Below are 19,985 nucleotides of genomic sequence, written 5' to 3'. Positions count from 1 at the left end.
TACAGCTTCTTTTTTCCTTGGACAGCTGGTCTGGTTTCTGCCCTTGAAGTCCTGTTTATGTTGATTTTTATGTGCAATCTGTGCCCACAATACTGAGAAGCTGGAAGAATGACAGACAGGCAAAGCAAAGAAGAGGTAAATTCCCTTGCAAAGGGGCAGGTTCATCTGCATTAAATGGGAGCACACAATTTTTGCAGCCAGAATACAACAGTTCACTGCTTAACACTGTGGTGTATCCTGTTCTTCCTGAATAAAAGGAAATATTGCTACAGGGAATGCAGGATTTTTTTGTTTGGAAGTTACATATAAAACTATTTTTTGAGCAGAGGACATTATTTTCAGTATCTTTTCTGCATAGCAAAATCAGTCTGAGGGTAAATTTCACACTTTTTTTTCACTGCTTATCTCAGAGAACTTCAATGCCTTAGATGAGTGTGACCAGTTCCAAAAAAGCAACAAATGCTGTGAAATCTTCCTGACTTTGACCCGTAAAACTTGCACAATATAGGCAACATGAGCTGTTTTTTTCAGCCTTCTCTTTTATTTGGCTTTTCTTCCACTGCAGAATGTGGAATGAGACTCCTTGCAGTTATTGGAGATGTAGTTACTGAGCTCTGTTGGGCCTGGGGGACACAGAAGGCTTTAATAGCAGCTTTCTAGGGGTTTCTAATACTTGTAAAGAGAGACCAGACTCATGACCAATGTATGGTCTTTAAAGGAGTCCTTGGTTTGTACAAATCAGTGGCAACACAGTCTTGGATTATATGTTGATAGTGAGGATGCAATTGTGAGAATGGTGAGTCATTGAATTAATAAAAAATAAATAAGTTTTGAACTGGTGAATCACAAAATCTGAGCACATTTTAAGGACTTTTTTGTGCTTCCTGCTTTTCCCTTGTTTAAAAATTAATGAAGGGTTTTCTTGCACTGTGCATGTGAAAACTGCTTTGTCTAAAGAAACCTCTTCGAAAGTATGGAACTTGTCAAAAATGGTTTTAAACTAAAGTGCCTTATTTTTATAGTAAAACGTATTAAGCTAAACTATTACTATCTCTCAACATTTCTGCCATAATACTGGTAGGAAACATTTCTGTTTTGTTATGGAACAGCTGATCATATTTTTTTCATTTTCTTGGCTATAATTCTGATTGTGTTTCAGTATCTTGGAACAGAAATATAAAGAAAAATGTAAATTCTAAGTAAGACTTTGGAAGTTTGTATTATTATCACTCATGGTTTTCAGCCTACCTTTTATAAACTGCCATGGATTTATCTCAGACCCCCTGAATGTGTCACATCTGTATTGTATTTTTTTGCAGTGTGCATTGGTTCGTGAGTGTACAGCCACTGAGGGCATAAGTGGGAAGGACAACCTGCCTTCCTTAAATGCAGGTAAGAATTCCAATATCTGTAAGAGACAGCTCTTGCAACTCCACCTCTGGTCCTGTAGAAATCACACAGATTCGTGGCAGAGCTCATCAATGTCTCTTCAAATGCTGCACAGATGTTCAAGTTCAATATTTTAGTGTTTTATACATGTTTGGCATTATCATTTCACGGAGAAGTTTGAATAAGTGTGTGTCAATTGCGCTTTCTGAAGCAGTGCTGAAATCTCCATCTCCTGCATCTTTACTGTTCAGTGATTTTCAGTGACTAAAAATCACTGTCAGTGACTTCCATGGGCATGGAATTACCATCATTAGTTTCTGTTGTGTCATTGCACGGCATTCTGTAAAATAATTCTGCATTATTTGTAAGTGAATACCCAGGACAATCAATCTCTCTCATTCATAACTGGTGAAGTGGCAGTTTCAGATTGATCTGGAAACTGTCTGTCCTAGAATGAAGGGAGCTGTTGGCAAGGCATTCTCAATTCTAGGCCAGCTTGGGCTTGAGTGCATGGTGTTAAACTAGATCTGTTTTTCTTTCATTATCTGAGGAGTATTACATGCTGATGTGCTGTGCCATAAAACCTTTATTAGCCCGAGTTTATGAATCTCCATTACTCGGCAATAACAATGTCACAAATAAGTTATATGGGTCATCTAAAACCACAGCACTGTCAAGAATTCTGTGTTTGCTACATACCGTTGAGGAGGAATGTTACCAAACTTTTACAACTTTTTAAAATCTTTCTTGAAACTTTTTAATCTGATTTCTCTGATAGGGCAGACTTTCTGAATCTGCTTTGCAGTCTGAAGGAAGCCCTAAAAACTGCCAAAAATTAAGTTCTTCCATATGTGTGTGAATATTGCATTTTTTTTCTGTGAGTTGTTGAGATTAGATCAGAATCAGAAAAAATATGTTCTAGAGAAATACCATTTATTTTCATCAATTCAAAGTGAGAAAGATGTTAATTGAGAATTTCTGAATGTGCCGGAGCTACATCCGGCTCCAGAAATTCCTGAACTGGAAATAGCTGGAGGCATGGAGGGTATCCTGTGTCTCCAGGTGTGTATTTATGGCTTTTCTTGGGCACAAGATACAGAGGCCAGGTGAAGGATTTCATCTAGCCCAGTGCAGTTCTTTGGTTGTGATTCTGTATGTCATCCAGATTAGTGAGACTTGAAGAAATGACATTTCTGCCAGAGAACGATGCTGATTCACAACAGATTGTTTTCTGTTTGTTGCCTCCCTTGTATAGGTCTGATTGGGGTTTTTTGTTGACTTCTTTTGTATAGGAAAATGCTGTAGGTTGTGAATATGTTTTGTTGGAACTTCCAAGGTAGATGTCAGTTTTAGGAATATTGAAGTCTCGATCAATTTGTCAAGAATATTTCCATGTGATTCTACAGTGTATCTAGGCAGCGTTTTCACATTTGTTATTGTCATATACAAACACAATATAAAACCAAAGCCCACCCAACACTACTCGGGTTTATAAAGTTATAAAGTCAAACACACCTTGAAGAGCTTTTTTTTTTTTTTTTTTTTTGTCATTTTTTGGGTTGTCAGGCTTTTTTTAAAGAATTGAGGGGAAAGAGGTGCATATGCAAGAAATGACAGCATGCAGGCTATTGGGAAGAGTTTGCACTCACAGGAAGTTTTTCTCAGATAAATAATTAGTCTTCAGTCTGTTTCCTGTATTTGTGACTTTCTCTTCTCGTGCAGCATCACCTCCACTTTCCTGCTGACATGCTGTGCTCATACAGAACTGCCCCCAGAACAGTATGTTTTCCATATACATTCATATTTAGTTGACGTGTATGCTGCTGTAAAGCTTTCTGGTATTTTCTTGTTGTTTATCAGGCCTTCAAAATGATGAAACTGAAAAAAAAAGCTGCCTCTGTGAATCCTTAAGCTTGTAGGCATAGAAGCATGCTGGCATTCTTGTGAAATTTAAATCCTAGGATAGGGAACTCTCAGCCCTCCAGTGAGTTATGAGATGCTTGTTGAGCGAGTGGGAATAAGCAGTGTGTTTCAGAGCCTTATCACTATTGCTTCTATACCTCCAGAGACTGAATTTACGTCTCAAAATTCAGTTACTTATTTATAATGCTGGAGAGTTTGCCAGTTGTTTACATGTAAACAAATTGCATTCTAAATTAAAAAAGAAAGATAAGAAAAGTAATTGAAATTAAGCAAAATTAGGAAAGCTTTAATTATTATTCCTGAGGTAATACACATCATATTCCTATGCTACAAAGAAAGATATAAATAGGAACACTGTTAGCAAATTAATATATGGCAAAGATATGCTTTGATCTGTGTTCAATAGGGAATGAAAATAAAACCAGAGTATTCAATCTTTTATTATTTTTATTGTACTTTCAGGGGAAGCAATGTGAAGGATATTGCATGGAATAAAAAGCACAGAGGTTCTTCATATTAAAAATGACAATGTCCAAAAATATTCATGGGTAAATATATGGCATTGGCTTTCAGGCTTGATGCTGTGGAGAAAAGCTTTTAAAACAGAGTTTTCTCTTTTTTAACCACTGCAGTTCATGTGGATTTTGGGTTTTCTTCAATGCCTCTCATGATCACTGTCTGAGTACAGCAAGGATTATCTTTATGAAACTTCCACTCATTTTAATCACTACTTTTTATGAAAACCAATTCTAGTCTCACCCTTCTTATTGTACATGCCCTCTAGAATTTGGTTCTAGACAACTTGTTACAGGTAGAAATTAATTATTGTTGCAGTTGGAGGGGAAGATACTTCTGAGATTTTTATGGAGTTGCATGCCTTCAGTAGTTCTGTTTATAAGGAAAAAACATCAAGTACTTATGCAGCTTTTATTGGCCTTAAATCTTAAGCTTTAGCAATACTGCATATTGGGATTATTTGGGAAAAATGCCCAGGCTTTTTTTGACTTTGTAAATGAAATTTTCTTCTTAAACCCATGGATTTGACCATTTAAAAAACTTACAACACACTTGAGATTATCCCCATCTGAAAATTCAGACCTGAATCAAAGACCTGAAGATGAAGCCAGTACCGGGAGAGGAGTTTAATAATTCTAGCCACAATAAAAGTCACAACTTTGAATCCATATTTTTAGTGTTCTTTGTCCCTTGGTGCAGTTGTGATGGGTTTTCTGGGCTTTGTTTTACTTTGTGATGGTGGCAACATTGGGGAGATGGGAGGAAAGAGATTTTTCAGATACATATTTGCATTAGGTTCTCACAGATTAATGTGCATTTTTCAGTGTAGTCGATTCTGAGTGTGAATTTAAGGGCTGCTCTTGGAAAAAATCCCTTGATAAACTCCTTAGGAAGTAGATATAAAAAGGTAAAATAAAGAATCTTTTGTGTCAGGGGCATCATCATTTAAAATGTCCAGGTAATATGCTGATCGGGGGGCACAACAGAAAAAACAGTACCAACTCAAAATTATCATCTGGTTTGGCAGTTTTCTGTTTAAGGCCAGACTTGAATTAGCCCTTGAATTAGCCCTTAGTTTCCTGAGGTTTGAACATTGAGATATTTTGGGTATTGATAGTAAAGAAAAATTGCTCTTTTTAATATGTCAGAGAAATTAAGCATCTCTTTCGCTTATTTCACAATACTGAGTGAAAATTTAGTTTTTGAAAGTAAAATCACTAAGAACTAAAGGCAAAATTACTCTAAAAAGGCTCATAAAATGACAATAAAATGGCAAGAAGTGCTTATAATGTACTGTAATTAAGAAATAGTTGGCTTCTGATTGTAAAGGCGTAAATTATAACATCTGTATTGTCTCACCCTTCCCAAGAGATTGAAAATAGAATAAAAGTTTTTTAAGACTCGGTTGCTCCATCTCTGGATCAGAAAAGGGCATAATCCAACAACAGTTTTTCATCCAAGATTGCTGATGAAAGACATCTCAGTGGAGTGATGGGAATATAGAGCAGTGCGACCACTTAAACATTGCTCCTTTCTTCGGGTTGCAAGCAGTGGGTTTATTATCAGTGTATTTAAATCTCTGGTCTTCTTTTAGGCCTTTCCTAAAGGATATTTGTTAAAAATCCTGATTGCTTAGATAGACAAGGCAGTTTGGGTACCTTTTATTTTTAATTCTCTATAAATCAGACTACATAAACATTAATGGTGTCTGTGAAATGTCTGTTAGTAGCTGTCACTGTTAGTAGCTGTCACTCATTCCAAGTCAAGATATTGTGGATGTGTGTGTTAAATGGCAATCATTTGTCTCCAAGTAAACTTACCAAACTAGTGAAACAGAACTTTTTCTTCCTCAGCTTTTCCCCTTTTTGATCTTTCTGGAAAATAAGAGCGGGGTAAAAAAAGAAAATAAAAAGATGGAAAGGAGAGAGTAGATTGTATGGCATCGTTTTAAGATCTGAATGGAAATGTAGCCAACACGTGAAAACTGTAAAATAAAAAATGTGATGGGTTTTAAGCATAATCTTCCAAAATACAAAGAAATGTGATTTTCTTATGTCACATTGCAATAGTGATCTGAAAACTGTGTGTGTAACATATCGACAGGGCTGTTATATTTATTTCTATGTAGTGGCAGTGTCTTGACCCCATCAAAGTTCCAGGTAACTCTAATATGTTCAAGTTTCCTTTAATGCAGAAGCACACCTCCAATTTGCATTAATGATTTGTGTGTGCATGTCCAGGGGAAGATGCAGCTGAACCCTGAGTCCTGTGCAATTTATTGGAATTGTGAGTGGTGCTGGCAAGCTGTGGTGGTGGCTGTACTGAGTTCATTGTTCATTTGTGCTCTCTGGTTTTCCTAACTTCAGCTGAAATGCAAGAAAAGAGAGTCTGATTGACATTCTCACTACTTTGAAGACCTAAATTCAAAAGTTAGCTACTCTGCTGGTAAAATGCGATTTATTGATGTACTAGTAATACTTTGCCCTCCACATGCTGGTATAAAAATGAAATAGATATTAAATGTTTTTAGTGGAATTTTAATGATACTAAAATTAATTTTGTAAGCTAGGGGGAAATAATATAATAATTATGCAGGTTATTGTCATAAATGTTTGGACTCATATAAGCACATGAAAGCAATGATATTATTTTTGCTCTTTGCAGTGTTGAGAAACCCTGTTTGTAAGTTGTATAGATTCCCTACTTCTGACAACAAGTGGATGCGGATCCGGGAGCAGATGGCTGAGACCACCCTCTCCTTCCACGTTCCTAAAGAACTAATAAATCTGCACATAAAGGAGGACATGAGAAGGTAAGGAAGAGGCAGCAATATAAATTATATTTTTCTGACTTTGAATCATGCAGACGAGGAGCTAAAATATATTTATTTGTAGTATGAAATGGGCACTTTTATAGCTGCTAAGAATTTACAGCTGTAACTGAACAGAATTGATTGCTCAATAGGACTCCAGTGACCTCATAAGTTCTGAGCAATGAACTGTGCTAAAGTGCAGTCATGGCTTTAAACCTGTTAGCACCACCGTTTGATTAACAATTTAAATATTCTGGAACATTAGCATTTTATAAAGGATCAGAAAATGACAGGGGGCTGAGCAACATTGTGCTGTGTTTGGCTATGTGTCTGGGTAGAGTTAATAACATAGACAAACATTATGCCATGAAAAATGACAAGTTTATAGTGAATAAAGGAGCAATGAGGATAAAATGGACATTCCTTTAGCTAATCTAAATTAGTTGGCATAAGAAAAGGATTCCAAAGTAATGTTTGTTTGAAACCCTAACGTTTGGCCTCATAACCCAGAGAGATATCTGAGAATCATAACAATGTGTATGGCCTGGAGAAAAAGGAGAATAGAGAACACAGGTGTCCCAAAAGCCTTTGAATGTCCAATTTGCCATTGCAGTGATTAAAATGGAGCCTGTCCTTGAACCCTTGTAAGCTGTGCTGATAAAATTTGGGGAAACATCTTTTTAAGTAACCCAGGGCTACCCTGAAGACAGTGCCTCCTTCTTCTTCCAGCGATAATGGATGATGTAGAAGATATTGCCTCCTTCCTCATGCAAGTTACTTAACACATAGATGGGCAGCTGGTCTCATGTGTAAGAGTGATGCTGGGACCCAGTGCTGCATTCCAAAGCCATCCTGTGTGCTTTGAGGCAATTCCTTCCTGTTGTGTCACATCCCAAAACAACCTGTTGTGGCTGTTTGTTCTGCAGTATCAAGCTTCTTTTCCTTTTTTTATTTACCCCATCTGTTGCTTCCCTGTGATGTTTATATGCCAATAGAACAGCATGTGGGAGGCTGGAATCTTGATTTTAATAAAGTCACTGGACTGATACATCCTTATGCATGGTGATGATGGGTTATAAAATTCCTATGAATTGTTATAATAGTTTATTTTATTCATTTAGTACTGTGTTTAGGCATTTATGGCCTCATTTTGTTTGAGAATACTTATGTGCAAGGTTTTTGCAGTAAGCAATAAAAATAGATTATACTGAGTCTCACAGTTCATGCACTTCCCATATTTTCATTTGCCTCATGGGTAAGTGCCTTTTAAATGTTAGAGGATTACTTGAACCACTTTTACTACTTCTGCATTATTCTCTCCAAAGGCATAATACAAGTAATAGCCCTTGTTGTTGTATCATATTATAGAATTCACCTCCCTGGACAAACTCCTAGTAAGAATTCACCATGGTGGGGTTTTCTCTTCACCAAAATAAAGATTTGAAAAAGAAACAGAAGTAACAGTGGCACAAAGATTGAGATAAGTGCCTCTGATTTTCCTGACTGCCGGTGTGGTTGAGCTGTTCAAGCCTAGTTGAAAGTGTGGGTGTGAAAGAAAGAGACCAAGTGATTGATGCAGTCTGGAGGAGGAGATAAGACTAACCAAAATGAGCAACACTATGTAGAATACCAGCAGATGGTGGGAACAGGAGCATCTGTGTCATCTACCATCATATAAGAGTGTGGGTTGGAGCTTCTGCTTTGTCTGGCCTTTCTTTTTCAAGAAAAGCAATTGTGGAGATGTGTGTTCTTGTGGAGTCCTTACACTTGTAGTCTAGTAGAACGTGTGAGGAGGATGCTGCTATATTCGGTGTGGGCTCAAGTATTCTTCTCTGTGTCTTTTCCCCTCTGTTAGTATAAAAGGATAAATATTTCTGTCTCAGAAGCCACTTATCATACTCAGCCTGTTTCATTTTTTTTATTGTGGCTTCAATATAGTCAGGCCTGAAGCAATTACCTATAAAAATGTGCCAGTAAGTGTTAATGCTATTCAGTATTCATTAAAAATTGTAGTTTAAATTCCCTTTTCTCGCCATCTTGAGATTGATTGTCTCTTGATAAAACTTCAGTGTTCATTGTTAACCAAACCCTTTCATTTATTGACATGATGCTTTGAAATTTGTAACTTCTAACAGTATTTGACTTTATTTTAACTTTAAGGGAAAGAATTTAAAGCAGGAATGGAAGCAAAATGATCTTAAAGTAGGAAGGGAGAAACAAGTTAAATTTAGCTTATAATTGTCTACACTTTTGTATAATAAAAAGTGTAGTGGATAGAAATTTAAAAGGAACTTAAAGTTTTCATCTCTTAGGAACCATATAAAATCGTATCATGGCTTTGCAAACCCCAGTCTATTCTCCTCACATGCATAGGAAAAGAGGCTTTAAAATAATTTTAAATGTATTTGTTGCCATTTTTGGGGTGGGTAGTTTGCTCATGGGGTTCTGGTGGGGTTTCTTTTGTCTCTTTTTTCTGCTTTGTTTTCTCTTTTTCTGTTTCTAAACAACTGTTCAGGGCATGCAAAGGTAAGCACAACTCACATTGAAGTTTTTAGTTGCCTGTCGGGTCAGGCTCACCAAAACTTGAAATAATTTTGGGAAATTCTGTAAGGAGAAAAAAATTGCAACTGTTTTCAAGAGAGTCTAAAATGAGATTATTAGTAGAGAAAGAAAAACATGCCTTTTTTTTTTCTTTTTTTTTTCTTTTTTTTTTCTTATTGACTCCTCCGTAATAATTATTTGCCTGGTTTGGAAACAACAGAGTGAAAAAGCTATGAGTATTTTATTTCTGGAGGGAATGTTATATTGTTTGTCTGGAGTTTATTGCCTATATATCACAGAAGCATATCTTGTAGCAAAGAAAAATGAGAGTAATTTTATCTGATTCTGTTCTTTAAAAAAAAAAAAAAAATTGAAGTGGTTATCCATACATTTTAAAGTGAACTTTGTTAGGAAGAATAATTCCTGTGCTCCTTTCCTTAGAAGCTTCTAAACTTCATTATGTATGAATGATTGAGTCATATCCCAAAGCTATAGTTTATATTTACTCCAAAGCTCCTGTTTGATAAATATTCAGAATTTTTAAGCTGTTACAATATTACAGAAGTTTTGCAAATATAATCTGCAGAAATGTCCCCTCTTGTTTTGAATCCTGCTAAGCTCTTTGCTTCTGATGTGTCGTAGTGTGTTTTTAAGTTTCTTGTTTTGTTCCCCCATTTTAGGTATTATTCTCCCCCTGTTCTTTGTAAGATGGTTCTTCCCCCTCCAGTTTTCCCGCCACAGAGTCTTTGGCAGTTATGTTACCACGGTTACCCCTGCCCCCCTTATTTGTCAATCTCCCAAGTTACATAACTGCTCCTCCCTTATCCCACCATATAAGTAAAGTTTTCCTCCTCCCTGGGCCCAGTCAATCACCCCCCACTCCTCCCTGCTTTCGAGAACATTCTTCTCTCTGGGGGTCATAGTTGGCTGGCGTCCCAGGGCCCCTCCTTTGTTCTATGTTTATTGGATAAGTTCTTGTGTCAGTTTTCTTATGTACCTCCCCACATGTTCCCCTATTGGTTAGCTGGGCTTCCCCTCCCGTCTCCACCCCTTCCCTGTAAAACTCTGTCTCCCCCCGTGTTCGGGGCCATTTTGCTGTGGGTTTTTCCACCTGTTGGTTTGCCCTGTGCTGCATGTGGGCTCTTCAATAAACCGACGTTTTACCCCCAGCAAGTGGTCGCCTCCTCTCTCGTCTCGTCCAGCGCGAACCCAAGTCCGCAATCCAGCCCAGCCCGAGGCCAGGACGCCAAGGGGGGCTGGCCTCAGATGCGCAGGGGCGTCGGCCGCTTTACCCCTTCAGCTAGCCGGACTTAGGGCCGTGTACGCCCTCGCGCAGTTTGCCGTCCAACGTGGGGGGCGACGAAGTGGACTTTTGACCACGGACTGGACCCTGCGGAGTTGGGATTTACTTACCCTCTGGACGCCAGACTACCCCGGGTAGTAGCAGGCTTCGTTTTAGAAGCAGCGCTCCCCGGCGGAAGGGAGTCGGGACTCCTCGCACCCTCAGAGGACGACTCCCCGAGACAAGTGACCTTCGCCTGGTTTTTTCTTTGTCGCCGCAGCAGGATTGGTGAGTTCGGGCCCCGTCCTGGGGACTCTCCGGCTTCCCCTCTGCCTTTTTAACTTTCCCTAGGGGTATATGCCCTGCGTTGGGGACCTACCCCCCCGCCTTCTCTCCTTGAGGTTTTTCCTCGCCCCCGCGCCGTTTTTGTTTTCTCTTCCCTTTGGGTGCCGGATTTCCCCAGACGTGGGGCCGCACCCATCACCCAATCTCTTTTTCCCTCCGGCTGTTTACCCAGACTTTGGGGCAGTGGGGGGGGCAGGGGCCGGCGGCAGGCGGCTCATTGTTTAAGTTCTCGTTGTTTCCCGGGCGTGCGGTTGCGTCATCAGAGGATTTTCCCCCTTTCTAGCGGTAGCAGTTTCTGCTCTAGAAAGGCGCAATGGGTGCCGGCTTGGGAAAATCCCAGAAGGAGGTTTATTATGTTGTGAAGGGTTTGTTGCTTGGGGGTGGTCAGAAAGCCCGCAAGCAGGAGTTAAAATGTTTAGTTAAGTGGGTATTTTCTAGGTTTCCCGAGGTCTCCCCGGAACGCGTAAAAGAGCCGCGGTTTTGGGCAGCCGTTGTGGCAAAATTAGAAGAGGCCATAAATTCCGGGGAGACAAAACTAGCCACCGTGGCGTATTGCGCGCGCAGAGTTCATGCGACACTCGGCGCGCCTGTGGAGCCTAAGAAATGTCCCGCGGTTTCTGGTTTGTCCCCTCGTTCTCCTCGTTCAGTTGCCCTTGTCCCCCAAACCTTTCCCTCGTCCCGTAGGCATGAGCCCTCGAGGGGGATTTTGAGGGCCGACCAGAGGCAGGGGGTCCATCCTGCCCCTGCTCCCCCTCGACCGGCTCGGCCTCCCCCTTCGAGGAGCCCTGGCCAGGCTCCTTCTCTTCCCTTACCCTCTACCCCGGTCCCCAAGTCCCCGGTTCCAAACCCCAAAGTTGTTCGGTTTTGCGACGACCCTCAAAAGGGGTCCCTTGGTGCCCGAGATGGCGGCGGTCACGCGGCCGCTCCCGCCAGGGCTCTTTCTTCTCCTCCTAACCCTTTCCTCCCTAATGCTAACCCTTTCCTTCCCCTGGACCGAACCTCTTTTTCGGTTGTCCCTCCCCCATCTCTTTCCTCTGCTCCTTCCATTTCTCCGCCCTCCGATCCTCCGTCGGCTCCTCCCCAGGTTCCTCCCCCAGTTCAGCCCCCTGTTTACTCCTCCCCTGCTCCACCTTCATACTCTGCTCCGCCTCCGAACTCCACCCAGGGGGCGGAGAGGGGCGGTGTGCCGCGCCCACTCCCTCGCCCTGCCCCATTGCCAGACTCCGCCTCAACCTCCTCCAACTCTGGTTCCCACGCTCCCCCTTCCGGTTCTCACGCCTTGTGTTCGGGGTGGGGGGGGATGGATGACTGGAAGCCGGGGCAGGCGCCTTTATTGGAAGCCGCTCCGGTTACGTACCACCTCAGCGGGGAGGGGAGCTCTCAGGCCCAGTGGGTGCCTTTAGCACAGGCCCGGATTAAGAAACTGTGCAAGGCGCAGAAGGACTACTCCCGCGGGTCTGAATACTTTCGGGGTATGCTCCGGAATGCCCTTGCACAGGGAGATCTGGTGCCGGCGGACCTGAGGGCCCTTTTCTCTAGTTTAACAAGACCCATGGAGTTTAGGGTCTGGGTGGGGGAATGGAGGAGGGAGATAGTGGAGGTTCTCCCGATTCTTTGGGGGAATCCTTCAGTGTCTCATGACGCGGACGGTTTGGCAATTTCCCAATAATATCTTTTAGGCGAGGGACAGTGGGCAAAGGGGATAGCTCAAGCAAAGGCCTTGTTCTCGTTTCAGCTTGTAGAGACCGCTAAGGCAGCAGAGCAGGCCTTTTATAAGCTAGAGGTGATGACCTCCCAATGGGAGGACGATGAAGTCCGGCAGGGGCCGCAAGAGCCTTACATGGTTTTTATCGAGCGCCTCTACAGATACGTGGAGGCGCAGGCGACCGGGGACGACGACAGGGAGAAGATGCTCTGGAGGATGGCGTATAGCAACGCCAACCTAGAGTGTCGGAAGGCCATCAGGAGGCTCCCTCGAAGTCCCCGGCCCATGGTGGAGGCTATGATAGAGGCCGTGGTAGGCCAGGTATCCTTACCATCGCGGCCTAAAAGAGCCTCAGTGGCTTTTGCGGAGGACCCCGAACCGGACTTCTTTGATATAGAAGCTGCCCCCGTTGCCGGGCCCCCAACACCCGGGTCCGGCAGAAGATCAACAGCCACCCACCCCTGCCACCTCTGTGGCAAGACAGGGCATTGGATGCCTCAATGCCAGATGCGATTAGATTATTTGGAGTATAGAAGGAAGCGGGAAAAGGAGGAGAGTAAGGGCACAAAAAACTAGGCCTGGAGCGCAGCCCCTCCCTGCGCGAAGACAAAAATGCGGCAGGCCACTTAACAACAAGCGGGGAGGGAGGAGACGACAGAGAGCTGCCGTACCCACTGCCGGATTTGTCTTACTTAGTACCAGACTTGACACATACCTGTGGTATTCAGCCTACACCTGCGCTTGACACCATGTCCTCTGTCCCTACAGGCTGCAGCTAACTAGGGACTTCTATCTCCCTAGTAGTGACATCCAGCTGGTGTCTGTCGACCTGCAACACCCGGGTCGCTGGAGGAAACTTGGACGTTGCAGGTGGACAGTCGTCGGGGACACAAAGCACACACTGCGAGACATTCACATCGTCCCTGGTCTAGTAACTACCGACCGGGACCGTTTCGCGGTAGGGCTGTACTGTGTCCGACCCCCACTCTTCCTCCCTAAGGGACAGATCATTGCCCAGGCTATTCCGGTTCCAGATAAAGATAATTGGAAGAACTCCGTGGAGAGGACATCGCCTCCGACAGTAGCCTGGGCACAGCTGGTGGGGAGGGAGAAGCCCCGCCTGACTTGTCAACTCTCGTTGGGAGGGGACAGAAAGATCGTGAGGGGTCTTTTGGACACAGGTGCGGATGTGACGATCATTCTCTCTCGGGAGTGGCCGTCACATTGGGACTTGCAAAGCGCTGCGGGCACAATCTCAGGTGTTGGGGGCCTTCAATTGGCCAATCAATCTAAGAGCATTGTGCAAATTAAGGGGCCCGACGGGCAATTGGCCTCTATACGCCCGTTCGTTTTAGATTACACCGAGCCTCTCTGGGGAAGGGACCTACTAGCCCAGTGGGGAGCCAGAATTGACCTCCCAAAGGCTCCCCAGGTTTTTCGGGCAGTGGCCACTGAGGAGCGCCAGACCTGGAAGCTGAATTGGCTGTCAGATAAACCAGTACAGGTCTTGCAGTGGCCACTCAACAAGCAAAAATTAAAAGCGCTCAATGAGCTCGTTCAGGAGCAGTTACTGAAAGGCCACCTGGTGGAGACAATGTCACCTTGGAACTCCCCAGTGTTTGTCATTAAGAAGCCTAATAAGGACAAGTGGCGGCTCCTGACCGACCTCCGCCAAATTAACGAACAAATAATGGACATGGGTCCTCTTCAGCCAGGGATGCCTTCCCCAGCAATGCTCCCCCAAAACTGGAATTTGGCAGTTATAGATATAAAAGATGGTTTTTTCCAGATTCCCCTGCACCCAGACGATGCCCCGCGCTTTGCGTTCACGGTTCCATCTATCAACCGTGAGTCCCCAGCCAAGCGCTATCATTGGCGAATGCTTCCGCAAGGCCTAAAGAACAGCCCTGTGATCTGCCAATGGTATGTCGCTTTGCTGCTGTCACCCATACGTACAGCCCTCGGGGATGCCGTCATCATTCACCATTACATGGACGACATCCTCGTGTGTGCACCCGACCACAGTCTGCTTGCCCATGCGCTTGACCTGACAACCAATGCGTTGGTTGCTGCAGGGTTCGAGCTCCAGCAGGACAAAATTCAGCGGATGCTGAATTGGAAACCTTGGAAATACCTGGGCCTCGAAATCACAAAGCGGACCATTGTTCCGCAGGAATTGGCTATTAGGACAAAAGTCCAGACCCTAGCGGATGTCCATCAGCTGTGTGGGTCTTTAAATTGGGTGAGACCCTGGCTAGGCATTTCAACTGAAGACCTAGCCCCCCTTTTCAATTTGTTGAAAGGGGGAGAGGGGCTGAGTTCCCCTAGGGCTCTCACCCCAGAGGCAAGGGTGGCTTTGGAGAAGATACAGAAAGTTATTTTGGCCAGGCAGGCCTACCGTTACCATCCGGGCCTGCCCTTCAAATTTATTATACTGAGAAAATTGCCACATCTCCATGGCATGATACAGCAGTGGGACACCAGTGTAAAGGACCAGGGGCTGGGTGACCCCCTCTTAATTATAGAGTGGGTGTTTCTCAGCCACCATCGGTCCAAAAGAATGACACGGCCACAGGAGTTGGTAGCCGAACTGATCCTCAAAGCAAGATCGAGGATCAGGGAGCTGGCGGGGTGTGATTTCGCATGCATGCATATCCCAATTAAATTAGAATCAGGACAACTCAAATTAAAGACCTTTGAAGAACTGCTGCAAACTAATGAATATCTTCAGTTTGCACTCGACAGCTACACCGGGCGCATCGCAGTAGATCGGCCGGCCCACAAATTATTCAATTCGGAGTTTAAATTATCACTGAAAAAGGTTCAGAGCAGGAAGCTGCTGGATGCCTTGACAGTTTTCACAGACGCGTCTGGAGCATACCACAAGTCAGTAATGACTTGGAAAGATCCTCAGACTCAGCAGTGGGAGACTGATGTTGTTGTTGTGGAGGGCTCTCCACAAGTTGCTGAGTTGGACGCAGTCGTCAGGGCATTCCAGAGGTTCCCTGGGCCTTCTAATTTGGTTACAGATTCTGCATATGTCGCAGGTGTAGTGTCTCAAGCTGAGTCTGCGGTTCTTCAAGAGGTCACCAGCAAAAGATTATTTGAGTTGCTTAACAGGCTCGTCGAGCTAGTCTCCCACCGCGAGCACCCTTTTTATGTTATGCATGTGAGATCACATACTGATCTGCCCGGGTTTATTGCGGAAGGCAACCGTTGTGCCAACTCTCTGGCCGCGGCTGCTGTTACGCAGGCCCCTCTCCCAGACGTGTTCGGCCAGGCTAAGATCAGTCACCAACTTTTCCATCAGAATGCGCCTGGCCTGGTCCGGCAGTTCAATCTGACACAGGATCAGGCCAAGGCGATAGTGGCCACATGTCCCCAATGCCAACAAGATCAGATGCCTACTGTGGCCTCAGGGGCCAATCCCCGAGGTTTGGCGAGCTGCGAAGTGTGGCAGATGGACGTGACGCATGTCCCATCTTTTGGTCGATTGTGTTACGTCCATGTCTCAGTTGATACTTTCTCTGGGGCTATCTATGCTTCTGCCCACACAGGTGAAAAGGCAGCGGATGTGCAGAAGCATCTGCTTCAGGCATTCGCTGTCTTGGGCATCCCTAGGGCCCTAAAAACAGATAATGGCCCTGCGTATACCTCCAAGGAGCTGCGGAGCTTCCTGCAGCAATGGGGAATAGTCCATAAGACTGGCATCCCCTATTCCCCAACAGGCCAAGCCATGGTGGAGAGGGCCCACCAGAGCTTTAAGAAGATCTTATCCTGGCAACAACCGGCGATGAAGGTGGAGACCCCCCACGTCCGGCTGTCAAGGGCATTGTACACGCTTAACTTTCTAAATTGCTCTTTTGACAGCCAAAATCCTCCAGTGGTCCGGCACTTTGGCAGTCACCAGCAGCTGCAGCCTAAAGCCAGGCCACCGGTTCTTGTAAAAGATCCGGAGACCTGGCGGACGGAGGGCCCCTTTGACCTGGTGACCTGGGGGAGGGGATATGCCTGCGTGTCCACTCCCTCAGGCCCCAGGTGGATTCCATCTAAGTGGGTCAGGCCCTTCGTCCCGAAACAGAGGACTAAGAAGGAGGCAGTACCACAAGTCTGGCAAGCTTGTTGGCGTTGGCGGAGGAAACCACACCATCAATCTTTGTCTTTCTTTCCGGATCTTCCCCCAGTTACAGAAGAGCCCTCTCCTCCAGCTTCTCCTCCACCCCTTGACCTCTTATGTCATGTTTCCTCCCATTCACCCCCTGCTCCAGCTCTTACCCCCTGTATGTTTTACTTAAACTGGTTGTTTGGAGAAGAACCATTTTTGTGAATTTGTCATACTTTTACTATCTTATCTCATTTCAGTTACATCTCCCCCATGGCCCCCGTTTCAACATCGCTGACTCCCAACCCTAGCCTGCTAATGGCGATCATGACGACCTGCGGACTCCTTTTGCCACCTTCGGAGCCGTGGGTCATCCCCCAGCGGAAAGTCAACGTCTGGCGTGCCTTGGCTCAATCGTTAGGACAGGACAGTGTATGCCTAGACACCGGCGCAGCAGAGGACCCGATGTCGCCTTGTGGGGATCCCTTTCTCTCCAGGCGAGTTTCTCCCTGCCTTCTAAAGTGCCTTTAATGCTATCCTAGCCCAGAGCCTCACTATCCTCCCCAGTTTTGATTCCTCCAATGCCTGGAGAGACGGAGTGAGCAGGCTAGATCCTGCACCCTCCGAGCCCACAGAGTTACATCTCCTCGGCTCGACCAATGCATCAATTTGCTTTCAGTTTGATTATACAATCACCCCCGTCGAGAGGGGTAGTGAGGTAGTGCTACAGTCCAAGTTAGAATACCAAGCTAAGCAGTGGTGTAAGGCTGTCCTAAAGATCCTCGGCCCCACCACTACCAGACGGACCCCTTACTCCCTTCCCCGAGGCGTGTTTTTAATTGTGGCGACCGGGCGTGGGCAGGCATCCCCTCTGGCCTGGTCGGAAGGGCCGTGCACTTTTGGCCGGCTGACACTGTTTACCCCCAACGTCACTCAAATTATCAATTGGAAGAAGACAAACATCACATCTAAATTGGCTAGACCTAAAAGAGATCTCAAGGATCTCACTGAGGATTGTGATGATGAAATTACTCATTGGTCACACTCAAAATCCGTCGCCTTTACCATCTTGTTGCCTTGGGTATCGGTGGCGAAGGCTCTAGGTGAATTGGGCTGTCTAGAGTGTTGGGTGGCTAAACAAGCAAATTTTACTTCGGCCGCGCTCTACGACCTCCTCACAGACGAGGAAATAACAAGGAAGGCGACACTCCAAAACAGAGCAGCAATAGATTTTCTATTGCTGCTCCATCATCATCACTGTGAGGAGTTTGAGGGCCTCTGCTGCCTGAACCTATCCTCTCGAGCCGAGGACGCCAGACATTCCATCAAGAGGCTGCAAGACCTTGTCCATCAGGTCAAGCAAGAAACCTCTGACTGGCTGGGGGACATTTTCAAGGGTTGGGGCCTCAGCGGGTGGGCCGGGTCCATAATAGAATCTGTTTGCAAGGTTGTTCTGAGTTAATTAGTACTTTTAGTTTTCATTATTTTGATCCGCGGTTTGGTCCAGAGACTAATGGTCAGAGATACCTCAGCATCTGTCAACCATGCCGCAGTCCCGTCGGACAAGCCCATCGAGCTGGAAGACCTCTCCTCGGAGGCCGAAGAAGCTACAGATGAGGAAGGGGCGACCGCACCGTCCTTCGACCACCCAGGGGCGGGCGGATTCCAGCTCGAAGAAAGCGAGGCCTGGCCGGACCAGCCGCGAGATCCTGAATTTTAAGTTTCTGTGGACTTCCCGTTCTTTTTATTTTATTTGTTAAGAAACGGGGAGATGTTGTAGTGTGTTTTTAAGTTTCTTGTTTTGTTCCCCCATTTTAGGTATTATTCTCTCCCTGTTCTTTGTAAGATGGTTCTTCCCCCTCCAGTTTTCCCGCCACAGAGTCTTTGGCAGTTATGTTACCACGGTTACCCCTGCCCCCCTTATTTGTCAATCTCTCAAGTTACATAACTGCTCCTCCCTTATCCCACCATATAAGTAAAGTTTTCCTCCTCCCTGGGCCCAGTCAATCACCCCCCACTCCTCCCTGCTTTCGAGAACATTCTTCTCTCTGGGGGTCATAGTTGGCTGGCGTCCCAGGGCCTTTGTTTTATGTTTATTGGATAAGTTCTTGTGTCAGTTTTCTTATGTACCTCCCCACATGTTCCCCTATTGGTTAGCTGGGCTTCCCCTCCCGTCTCCACCCCTTCCCTGTAAAACTCTGTCTCCCCCCGTGTTCGGGGCCATTTTTGCTGTGGGTTTTTCCACCTGTTGGTTTGCCCTGTGCTGCATGTGGGCTCTTCAATAAACCGACGTTTTACCCCCAGCAAGTGGTCGCCTCCTCTCTCGTCTCGTCCAGCGCGAACCCAAGTCCGCAATCCAGCCCAGCCCGAGGCCAGGACGCCAAGGGGGGCTGGCCTCAGATGCGCAGGGGCGTCGGCCGCTTTACCCCTTCAGCTAGCCGGACTTAGGGCCGTGTACGCCCTCGCGCACTGATGTTTTGCAAAAGTAGATTTCAGAAGCTCATTTTGCTTAGCGGAGGCCAAAATCACTTAGTCTTCTAGGTTTTGAATTTGTCATGTTTGCTTTACTAGGAAACACATCATTAGATTTTTGAAGCTGTATGTATAAAAAATTGCTACTTGGCCTTCATACAGCATTTTCAGCTTATGTGCTTTTTAATAGCACAATTGTTGTTTGACACAGTTACTGGTTGAAGTGGATTTTTAAAGTTATTCAATGAAATAAGTTAACATTAAAGTATTAAAATATTATTAAAAATTTCAACAATTGTATTAGTGTGAACTGTAAACTTTTTCAAAAATGGAAAATATTATGGTTTTTCCACTCTGTGTACTTTTAGAAAAGGCCTTTCATGTAATAATAATAAAGCTTGGTACTGTGGAGTATTGTTGATGGAGTTTAGATATAGAAAAGACAATTCTTTTTTCATTCAGAACTCAGAATTTTATGGAGTCAACAACAGCAGTGATAAACTGTAAAAAGACCACGAGACATAAATCCAATTTAAATGCTCTGTCTTCTATAATTTCATTAGAAAAAGAAATAGATATAAAGTGAGGCTATGAGACTGTTTTCTATGGAAGTGTCTGCCATATAATCCTGTTTTCTAATGGTTTTGATTTTGCTGGAGTTTAAAATGCAAATAAATTCAGAAATCGTAGTCTTTAAAATTTCCACGCTGTGTATGCTCTAGATTGCTATAGCGCTGTACTCTCACTTTAAGCATTGTTGATGTGTCTTTTTTTGCCACATATTGAAGACTGAATTTTTACTTCATTGATTTGTACATGTTTCTGAGGAGAAACAAATACCAACCTTGTCACCAGTAATGGGGACAGGATTTGATATTTCTTGAAGACCTATTAAAAT

At 44.5% G+C, this 19,985-nt stretch overlaps 1 protein-coding gene across 1 annotated transcript in view; it reads left to right on the top strand.

The window, feature by feature from the left end:
- Nucleotides 1-6,575: 6,575 nt before the first annotated feature.
- The window catches only part of LOC128933545 (inositol polyphosphate 4-phosphatase type II-like), a gene marked incomplete at its 3' end in the record, with an annotated part of 57,825 nt that continues 44,415 nt past the window's right edge, over nt 6,576-19,985 (top strand). Inside the window, exon 1 of the mRNA XM_054270547.1 lies at nt 6,576-6,640. Within this exon, the coding sequence (XP_054126522.1) occupies nt 6,633-6,640 (8 nt within the window). The remainder of the gene's footprint in view (nt 6,641-19,985) is intronic.

Source organism: Melozone crissalis, unplaced genomic scaffold, assembly GCF_028551555.1.
Source record: "Melozone crissalis strain CALT ecotype California unplaced genomic scaffold, PUWL_Pcris_2 ptg000010l_1, whole genome shotgun sequence".
In the NCBI taxonomy this organism is placed as follows: domain Eukaryota; kingdom Metazoa; phylum Chordata; class Aves; order Passeriformes; family Passerellidae; genus Melozone; species Melozone crissalis.
Note: the sequence above shows the minus strand (reverse complement) of the source record. Positions and strands in the feature narration are given on the sequence as shown.